Source organism: Crocodylus porosus, unplaced genomic scaffold, assembly GCF_001723895.1.
Source record: "Crocodylus porosus isolate Cpor-Errol unplaced genomic scaffold, CroPor_comp1, whole genome shotgun sequence".
NCBI lineage: Eukaryota > Metazoa > Chordata > Crocodylia > Crocodylidae > Crocodylus > Crocodylus porosus.
Window position 1 is genome coordinate 52,859,594 of NW_017728950.1, and position 11,153 is coordinate 52,870,746.

The 11,153-nt window shown below is 39.8% G+C and overlaps 1 protein-coding gene across 2 annotated transcripts in view; it reads right to left on the reverse strand.

The window, feature by feature from the left end:
* Nucleotides 1-1,362: 1,362 nt before the first annotated feature.
* TYRP1 (tyrosinase related protein 1) overlaps nucleotides 1,363-11,153 on the reverse strand; it is an 89,505-nt gene continuing 79,714 nt past the window's right edge. For both annotated transcript variants that reach the window (XM_019555393.1, XM_019555392.1), the window contains exons 3-8: nucleotides 9,342-9,664; nucleotides 6,452-6,656; nucleotides 5,509-5,676; nucleotides 4,123-4,302; nucleotides 2,674-2,820; nucleotides 1,363-1,747 (exon numbers count right to left, since the gene is read on the reverse strand). In XM_019555393.1, the coding sequence (XP_019410938.1) occupies nucleotides 1,542-1,747; nucleotides 2,674-2,820; nucleotides 4,123-4,302; nucleotides 5,509-5,676; nucleotides 6,452-6,656; nucleotides 9,342-9,664 (1,229 nt within the window). In that variant the 3' untranslated portion in view covers nucleotides 1,363-1,541. The remainder of the gene's footprint in view (nucleotides 1,748-2,673; nucleotides 2,821-4,122; nucleotides 4,303-5,508; nucleotides 5,677-6,451; nucleotides 6,657-9,341; nucleotides 9,665-11,153) is intronic.

Below are 11,153 nucleotides of genomic sequence, written 5' to 3' on the forward strand. Positions count from 1 at the left end.
TGCAGGTGCTTGTAGTTCATTTTTGCAGCTAAACTCTCAATCAAGTGAGGTATCAAATTACAGAGGAGTTCACTTGCCATAAGACACCCCAGCATACTGTTTTCTTTTCACCATCTTTGTCCACATGATCTTTGTAAGCTTTTTATAGGTCATTGCAGCCTATGTTCTTTTAGATTGCTTGTCAGTCAGCAGTGACCCAAGACAGGAAAATTACTTTATATTGTCAGTTGCAATGCTTCCAGCCCACATACAACATGAAACCTTCATAGACACTCCTTCCCTTCAGTACTAGTGCACTTGACAATTCTCCTGCTTCTTCTGCCAATAATAGGAAATTTTCTTTGTACAGCAGTTTATAAAGCAAGTATTGATTTCATGGATGTGGGAAATGAACCACTCATTTGAAGCATCTAGCATAAAGGTACTCAGTATGTGAATGGTTAAGTCAGGGAATATATCCCAGGTCCCCTGAAACCTGCTTTGGTGCCATAGCCATTGAACCACCATGCCTTTCATTTATGAGATCACTGGAATAGCTCATCTGTGGAATAAGTTCCTACTCAATGGGCATGTCTACATGTGTAATTAATGTACCTGAATTTACTCCACAGTATATTCAAACAAATTATACCCAGGTCAGGAGCAAATTGAGCCCAACAGGAGCACTGTAGTCTAGGGCTGCTCCTGACTTGTTCTGCCCACCTGCAGCACACAGGGAGAGTTCCAGGCTCCCCCATGAGCCAGCCATGGGCTGGCAGGGGGCACTGGGACAGCCCTGGGTTGGCAGAGGGCATGGGGGGCTTGATGGGGTGGGGGGGAGGGAGAAGGCTGAGCCCCTTGGAGCTCTGCATAGCTCAGGGTTGCCCTCGGAGCTGGGGACAGCTCCCCACTGCACCCCAGAGCTCGGGGCTAAGCCAAGTAGAAGTTGTAGCCCCCTGTTGCCTGGGTTGATGGGGAGCACTTTGCTCCCAGGTCAGTGTCTACACATGTGCTTAGGTGCATTACTTTAAAGTGTTGTTTTTTAGCACCTGTATCTATTGGTACTAGTGAATGGCTTTTTGATGTAATCTACTGCACAGCAATTGCTGCACATGTGCACACAGTGATGCTTTACTGTGTGTTAGATTAGTCTAATATGCAGTAAAATACATGTGTAGATGCACCACTATGAGCAAAAAAAGGAAAAATCAGAAAAGTTCATTTATGTACGCCTGTGAAAAAGCTTCTATATTGTGAAGATGGGATAAAAAAGTTCAGTACTGAGCAAGTACTCAATAAATTGGAAAATCACACTTATTTAGCAATATGGATAAGGGAGGCTGACAGGCAAGAGTTGGAGAAGAAGCAAAACTATTAAAGAGCTTGTATTTTAAAAGTGATTTATTGGTACCTACTTGTGACAGAAGAGGAGCCTAGAACTGAAGCAAATGTATCAAATAATTGAAATGTTCTGTAATTTATTTTAATGCAGATAGATTACTGGTATTTATGAATACAACAGAAATAACTGGTTCTGTTGGCTTAAGCTGAACTAAGTCTTTTCAGACTACAGACTGGCTTGGAGTTGGCATAGTGTCGTAATCATCTGAATAGTGCTGATACTGGTCAGTGAGAAGAGGCTGATGTAATTCATCCTTGTTTTTCCTGGAGTGCACAATACATGTAGTGCCAACAAAAATAATTGCAACAAGAATCAGAGCAGTCACTATCGCAATAGTTATGATCTCTGTGATGTGGAAAGCTCGGGCTAGTGGAACAAAAACAGGAATAGGGGAAACAAAGTTAAATTAAAAGGGAAGCAATTGAAAGTTATACCAAAGTCACATAGCCATTGTTATTTAATAACACTCTAAAGAAAAAATATAGTTTCATGTCACATTAGGAAAGTTTAGAAAATGATTTGATATTGCAAATATAAAATAATTGCCTCTTAGATCAAAATATCTCCTGTCTGGCATAGCTAAACACTTTTTTGTTTTGCAGAATGGGAAATTTAAATTTCACCTAGCCTGAGCCATAAAAGTCTTCATCCTTCATTTGGCTTTTGTTGGAGGACTCATACTTCTTTGTAGAATCTACTGACTTCACTGGGATTTCACATAGACACACATGTATTTTCTTCTATGGGTAAAGTGCTTAAGGCAAAATTCTGTTTTACCTCACCTAGCAAGCAACCAGAGGACAGTTTGAGACTAATTCTTGACTATTGTGTTGGAGTAATTCTATCCCATCTGGACAAATAAAATTATAGAAATAGGGAGACATTTGTGCATATCCTGGAACGGCAATGAGATTCTTATAAGGGCAGAATTATATGCCTAAAAGAGCCAATAGAATAGCTCTTCCACAATAGTCAGGTAACTCAGAGTTAGTCTCAAGATGTAAAAGAGAATTCTGCTCTTTGTTTCTAAAACAGAACTTAAAAGTTTGTTAATCTTTAGGGTTTGGGTTCAGGTTCATCAGTGTTATGATTAAGGGTTTATACAGGCTCTAAGTGATACAGGTTAGTCCAGTTTTAAAGCTAGTTATTCAAAAGTACTTTAGAACAATATCCAAATACAATTTGTGCAATTTAAAGCCAGCTTTATTGAATGGAACACTGATGCACATATACAAAATGAAGAAAGATGTAATAAGAAGATGGTGAGAGAGATCCAGGTTATAGGTATTTACCTGGCCATTGAACTTGATAACTGTAGCCCAGGCTTTCTGGTGCAGCAACAAACATCTGATCATTGGGAATTGGAGGCCAAAATGGCACCATGTTATATTGTCGGTTATGTCCAATAGGGGCATTTTCTAGTGGATATATGGAGATATCTAATTGGAAAACAAGATATTTATTAACCTTTTAATAAATATTTAAAAAAAGAATATTCAAATGGTGTTCTGGAATCATTTATCTATACAACAGGCAGAAAGAGTAAAATATTTAAATATTTTTTTCCACAGTGACACTGAGGATCAGAGCACAAGATTTCTTTGAATGGACCAATTATCTAAATGAAACAAAAGATAGTTCAACCCAATATTTTATAATGTGAGTCATGAGTATCGGTTTTCAAAGAAGGATACTCAGCTCTAAATGAAAAAAAAAAATCAAGCCTTCTTAAGGTATCTCCACTTGACACACCAAATAACAAATCACTTTAAAAATGTAGGCCTGTGCTTATAGCAGTGGTGACTATACTTTGTGTGCAGTAGAGCTGTGCAAGGAATGGGCCAATATCTGGGTGAAATAATATATTAAAATAATGTGTCATTCTATTATGTCTGCCAGGATGGCATTTGATGTACTTTGAGTTCCAGTGCAAATCAGGAAACTCACCCACCCCTACTCAAATCAAGAAAGGGTGAGTTGGAGCAAAAATGCTCTTTGGAAAATGTCACAAAATCTTGTGATAAATCATGTAACTGCTCTGTCTTGTATCAAGACATACAATAGCCTCTCTCATAGTGTAGATGGGAAAATGCATTCCCCTTCTTGGGACAGCAGTATGAGAGCTCAGTTGTGCAACTGCAGTAGATCTCAGTATGAGTAACAGCAAAAGGCTGCATTGCCTCAAAGGGAGCATAATCTCTCCAGGGGCTCCTTGTATGGGTAGGGTTTGAAGGAATTCTGCATCATCGATTAGAATGGTACAAATTGCTTTTTGTGGTTAACTGACTACTGTCTTTCCTACTTCTTTTCTGTCCTTTTCTTAGTAATTAGGAAACAATGACATCAATTGTAAGTGGACCTTAAATGCTCTTTCCCCTAGGAAAAGGGAAGAATGGCTCTTTGCATGGCCTTCCTAAACACCCAAGCTATAGTGGGTCACATGATAGCACTGGATGAGTAGCTGGGTTGTATACTAATTTTTTTCTAAGGACAAAAAAATCCTCAGACTCCTAATGCACAAAGTGGTTATACAACCCTGGGGAAGCTTGTATGATTTCTTTGTCTGTGCTCTACAGGAGACATTGTATTGGCATCAGGTGCTTTTCCATTCCTGGCCAAGTTTCTGCACAGACACAGAAGGCAGAGTGAAAGTCAAGGAGGATTTACCTATTAATGAACTATTTTGCAAGGATAACAAGGTTTGCTGACCTGAAAAAATAATAGAAAAGAACGTGTCTCACCAGCATTATGTCTCCTCAACCATTCATCAAACACAGCATCAGTAAATGTGTGCAAGAGGACAAAAATGGGATCATTTGGGGATAAATGAGTTTGCCCTCCTGTTCCATTCAGAAAAAGATGAGCCAAATTATGAAGGCTTCGAACTGCTGGATCATATTTCCCTGATGGATCACTGTACCCTAGGTATAGAAACAGAAGAATATAGTGAACATTTTCTTCAGAAGCAGCCGTCCCAACTGGATACTGTCTTCTCTGAAAGGCTACCAAGCTGTTCTGTTGCCTTGTTTAACATAACCAATTTTTCCCTTCTCCATTTATTGGCATTTTAAATGTGTGGCTGCTATACCTCTAGACTATGTAATTTTCAGATGAAAATAATCTTTCTAAAGGAATTCTGTGACTCTGGGGTGCGCTTGGTTGTTTGTGTGTGAATCAAGCAAAGTGGGATCTTGCAAATGGGCAAAAGTAAACCATTTTTAGCGCCCAACTCATGGTCAAAACTTTGAATTTAGAAGGCACTGAACATAAATGAAACCATCACACATGCAGCTACTAACTGCTGATGTCAATGTAATGATTCTACCCTGTATCCTAATGGGACAGCTGTTCATGCAGTTTTCTACATCTTTTATACATTGACTTTTACCACATTTACTGTGGAAAACTACCCTCTGGCACAGGGTATCTTAGAATTCTCACTGTAGATTCCCTAGTCTCGCTGAACTAGCACTTAGTATGTGGAAATCTGGGTGTTAAGAGAGAATTTTCTAAAACATCAGGAAAATGGTCCAGTGTATAAACTTGGGCCAAAGCTTGGGTAGCAAAGAATTGCTCCTTTAAGGCTGTGTCTAAGTGCTCAGATCACGAGGCTTTGTTTTTCCAGAGGTGCTGACCACCAGTGGCTCCCTACCAGCTAATTTGGCCCAGAATTCCTATACTAGATTCTTCAACATAAACACCATAGGCCAGATCCTCGGCCGTTGTAAACTGGCTTCATTGGAGTTAGCACAGCTACAATCATTCAGCCGAGGATATGGTTCCTTATTTGAAAGTTAACTGCCCAGAGTGGCCCTATCAGAATACTTCTTACCCTGGGACCCCTGAGATATGCAGCCACCACAGTATAGACAAGCTCATTGCATCTGCCCATGTGTGTGGCACACATATTGTGGCCAGACAGTCTGGTAGCCCTCAGGAGCTGGCCCCCAAATTGTAAAACTTTTCCGCTTAAACATAGGAAACTAACAAGAATAAATAGCTTGTGGTCAAACCCAGAGCTAACACTCTTAATTATTCACCATTGTGTGGCAAACTGGTAAATGCAACAGGCTACCTGCCACATCCATTTGGGTTTAGTCACAGACATTTTTGTTTGTGATACTTACCTTCTACTGTATTACGGAAACTGTCTGTGGAATTTGAGTAGAAAGGAGGAGTGTCAAACAAACCAACTTCCAAACAAAGAGCCACATCCCCTGGCTCAGGAAGACGTTGTACCATTGGTCGGGCAACATTTCCAGCAGGATTCCTTCGAATTGGACCCCCCTCTGTGCCTGGATTTAGGGAGAAGAAAAAACAGAGTGGCAATGCATGATTTAAGAATGAGGTACCAAACAACAGGGTTAGGTGAAATACTGGGCTAGATCCTTGGAAATGGTTAAGCTACACTTGGCACAGGATCTGAGCCCCAACTGGCCTGACATAGACCAGACACCAAGGATCTTGCTTAGTATTATTGTAAGCTACCCAGTCTGGGACTCTTTTTTCCTTCTATAGGTGGCTGAGTCATAGACAGAAGTTGATTAGCTTGCAAAAGCCTTTATGGGAACTTTTTGCTCAGGCAGTCAGGGCTACATTCAGAAGTCCCAGGTTCAGTCCTTTGTGGCAGGTTTAACCTCTCAACCAGAGTTGTGATATTATATGATCTACCTTGTTATGACTGTGGTTGGAAAATGACTACGTGGATTCTACAGAGCACATTCTAAAGACATCAAAGGCACATTACAGTATTAATTTTTCTTTAATGAAGCATAGTTTTGTTGTTAATGCATCAGACAGTCAAAACAAATGGTTTCAAAACAAATTGTTTCTTTTTCTTATTTCTACTTTCATTGCAAACTTTTAACCTCTCAGCTGTTTTATGAAATAGAGATAATAACCCTTTAGTATGTCAACAAGTGTTATGAGACTCAGAGTGATTTGCAATGCACTTTGAGATCCTCTAATGGAAGGCAGTACTGAAAAGTGAAGGGTTATTATTATTTTTATTGTTGTTATTAATATTATTATAGAAATTATCTCAAAATATCTGTCAGTAGACAAACTTACTGTTACAAATAGTTCCCAAAGTATCATAGTCTTCTAGATTTTCACATAGCACTCTCCACTGAGAAAAAAGGGAGTTCTGACTTATAAGACTGGTATCAAAATTGCTTCTAGCTCCCATCAAATCATCTGTGCAGATATCACAGGTATTTCCACCAGTAGCAAAATTCCAATAAGGAAGTGCGAAAGTGGGATCCTGTAGCATCTCCTAACCGCAAGAACACATGTTAATGCAGGCCCTCACTCAAATAATATAACAAGAGGATCAAAATATTTTATGATGAGATGCATTTCAATAGAACTTAGTGAATTAAAGACACCCAGTGAGACTTGTTGACTTTAATCATACAGCTACTTTGTGAAATACAGCTCTACACACATACTACCAATACAGCTACAACCCGTACCACCAAATTTGAGCTAGCACTAACACAGATCAACTTTTGCGCAGCTTACAGTGTGAGATGAAACAACGCCCTAATTATCAGAATTGGGGCTGTCACCTCTGGACTTCCTAGGTCACTGGCCATTCCTTTTCTTTGAACTTTTTATGGACTTTGTACTTTGGCCTTGGCTCCAGGCTTGACACTTGGGAGGCTGTCAAGCCTTTAGCTATGCCACTGCCACAGAGCTCTGTGGTTAGCAAAATCAATATTCTAAATTTGATCAGCTTAAGCAGGACTATAGGGTAATGATGAAGAAGAGAAGGGAGTGATCATTCCTGGGTTTGCCATTCAATTCCATATCTGCTTAGAGATGGAAGTTCTCTGAGGTCAGGATAACCATCATGCTAGCTCAATTAATGACCTGGTTTACTAACCTGTACTTGATTAGTTTATTAATATCTTTTTAGATCTAATATTAGAGTAGGTCCTTGGTTCTCGCTTCCCTTTTATCTTTATTTTTAAAAATGAATATATTTTGTTTCACTTCAAGCAGTAACTGTCACAAGGTGGTAATTACCTTACCAGGAATTATCTGATGAAACAGATTTTTATTTAAAAATGCCAGTTATCAGTACTGAAATATTGTCTTGAATGGCTTTAAGAAATTTCCAATGACATGCAGAAGAAAATTGCCAGGTAACCTGGCTAACTGCCAGAAAGTCTGAACTGGCAGAGTCAACAACTTGAGATGAACCTACCATGGGGAGGTCCAGGTTCCACGCCAAATTCAGTTTCAAAATCTTTTACAGTTAAAACTTTGTTATCTGGCATGAGTGTGGTAATGGAGGTGCTGGTTATCTAAAAATTCTGGTTATCTGAGAGTTATACCTATCAAGGAAGACAGGAGCGCAGTGAAGCCACCCCCGCTGGGAAGAGCCCAGCACTGCCCTGGCCCTAGCCCACAGTGGCAGCCTGCCTTGCCCCACGCAGATACCTTTCCTCTCCCCTGACCCTTCCTTTGAAGACTTTCCTGTTGGGGGGATGTATGTACATGCACGTGTGTTCTCAGCCCCACCCCAAATGTTTTTCTCCCTCCATCAATGCAGATATCAACTAGAAGGGGTCCCAGCAGCTCCTACATCGGCAGCGTCACTAACTAATGTAAAGAACAGAAATACTTGATGCACGTGCTGGATAGATTTGGAGACGATTCCCATTGTTAAGGTGAGGATTTGTATTGGGGGATATTGTCTCAGAATTTCCTATGACACTGAAATAATACATTTTAACCAGGTCTAGCAATGATTTCCAAACCAATCATAAGTACTTATTTGTATTAACTGATTTAAAGCACTATCCTATTTTTGCAACATTTTTCCATCTCTTTACTAAAAGGTGCTTGTTTATCAGGTGTTTCATGTGTCTGGTTTCTTTTTTTTTGGTTTTTTTTTAGTCTATGATGTGTGGCCTGGGAAGTAGTACATAAATATACACTGAAATTTCTAGTCTCTTTTCTCCTGCTGATGAACACACAAAAAATATTTGAGGCTTATAGAGGTCTGCACCTGGTTACGCTCAACAAATTGACTTAGTCTACCACATAGTTTACTAAAAGAATAAACAAAAGATAAAGCACATGCTATCAAGTGTTTAATCATTTGGGAAATGCTGATCGAAAACCAAATTTGATTATTTCCCTTCCCCTATATTTTATGATATGTATTTTTTTCTAAATGTGTTTCTTTTGCTCAAAAGGTACACAGTACAGGAGTTGATATCTACTTTTTCTTTTTTATTTAAGGTTATTTATATCAAGGGTGTTTGTACTCTTTTCCACGACAAGCAGTGATTTGTAGAATTTTTCCTTATATTGAAACATTTTGAGCTTGAAGCAATGGGGAATTGAGTCTATGGTTTGGTGCCTGATTAAAAGGTTTCCCTCCCTCCTGTGGAGAGTTCCTGTGGAGAGAAAGGAAAAGCTGGACTATTTCTATTTGTGGAATGGAATCTCCTGTCCCTCTCTTTTCTAGGTGTTTGAGCAAATCACATGCTTCCAAGGTGACTGCTTCTTTTATCTCACTGATTTATTGATATTACTCCACCTCCAGGCACATCTGAGTCAAGAATCAGGTCCCAGAACTTAGAAGACTCATTAACACTTATTTTATCACCGTTAGCAATTAATGTCATTGCTCAAATTAAAGAATGTAGATGTTGACGTAACACCTGCTTTTTTAAAGGAAACTATTGAAACAAATTTTGTATTTTTTTTTACTAGTATCCCTAAAATATTTTTTACTGTAAATATGCTCCTGGCAGCCTAAAGACCTAAAACAAATCAATTAATGTTAATATGCCTCGTAACACTGGGATTGAAAAAGTGATAGAAACCAGCTAGAAGGATATACTACTTATCCTTCACCAGTGGACTATAGGGAGAAATAATTATTTAATGGTACAGCATAAAATATGAATAATAGCAAGTTCAATACAAATGCAAACTTTACCTGCATGTCTCTTTCTAATTGCAGGAGATGGTATCTATGCCAGGTGAGAAATGCTGGTCCTTCATGAGAGAAATCCACTCCTCCAAAACTCTGCTGCCCTGGACCAAGGAAAGTCTTTCTGACAGAGTAATAATGGGACCACACAAAGTAGTTATAAATGGACACATTCTCAAATTGTGGTGTGCTGCCATCTGGTCCAAATATCTCCTCATGCCTTCTGGTGGCTATGACAATGTCAGGATGTATTGTACTCTTGGCTTGGTGTAGGGCATTGATAAAACGATTCTTCTCCTCTGCGCTCAGGTCCAGAAGGTTTCTTCTGACTTTAAAGATTAAAAAGATGTCAGTTATGAAGGTAGAAGACAGGGCAGATTTGTACCTTATGGACTGAGAAATGCATAAGCTTTCATAAGCAACAGCTTACTTTGGCAGATGCTATGTTATGAAGTTATGAAGATACTGAAGGTCTTGTTACATTTGTGTAGTTTCTGTGGTTGTTATCCATTAGCAGGAGTACCTTTCTCTTGAACAAGCCCTATTGTTTAACGGGGGCAAATCACAGGATAAAATGAATAAAGATAGGTAACAGTAGAACCTGGCTTATTACTAAGAAAATGCATGACAAGAAAAGGATTGGGACATTGTTTTTTGATATGTTTTTACAGATTAACTTTTTTTGGCAAGGTTTACAGTGGGTGAACATTTCACTGTGAGTATGAGTTCTTTGTCAGACTATTTTTTGTGGTAACACAGTAACATAAATTAAAGAGTACAGTATGCCAGCCTTTGTCTTACAACTACCAATGTTTTAGTAAGACATTTTTTAAAAGCCCATTAGCTTTGCTTGATTGTTTGCTTCAGAATTTCTGAGCCTGAAGAATAACAACCTTGCAGTGCCGTAGCAAAGGGGGAGGCGCGGGAGGGTCCGGTGCGATCATTTTAGGCACCAAAGCAAAGGGGCACTAACAGGTGCTGCCCAGGTAGGGTGGGGTGTGGCACAAAGCCATGAGCGGCTTGTTTGGGGGGGCATGGGGACAGGGGAAGAACGGTCCTGCTACTGCGTGCACCCCTGAGCAAACATGGAGGGGGCATGTGCTCCCTGGATCTGTGTGCAGGGTGAGAGTGGGCTGCCACTGCAGGCTTGCCCTGGGTGCTAAAATTCCTTGCCATGGTACCACAACCTTGTATTATATTTCCCCTGAATTTTACCATCTACAACTACTGGCAATATTTAGCTCTTTATCCCATTTCCTTTCCATCCAACCTCGTTTTCAGTAGATCTCAAAGGAGGTCAATATTTTTAGCTTTTTTTACTTCTGGGGAAACTTTATCACAATAAAGTGATATGACAGTATGTTCACTATCACTCAACAAATGCATATAAGAGCAAGGTATCGAACCTAGGTCAGTTGTGTCCCCTTTGCTTTCACTCATCACTTATATTTTGGACTTCTGAGTTAATGGGTCATCTAAATTGACTCCCACACATGTGAAGAAGTCCTTCAACCTGAGCAGTAATACCCCAGTCTGAGCTGGGCACCAAACTCTGGCCTAAACTCCATTTTGACTTAGAGTGCTGCCAACTTAAGCTTCTGGATGGAGATGAGGCCCTAGAAATGTTTGGGGGATTGATAAGATCATAGAATCATAGACTCATAGAAGAAGGGACCTTGTAGATCTTCAAGTCCAACCCCCTGCCTGTGCGGGAGAAAAACTGGACTCAAATGAGTCCAGCCAGGTAGGCATCAAGCCTCTTCTTAAAGACCCCCAGGGTAGGAGCCAGCACCACTTCCCTTGGAAGTTGGTTCCAGC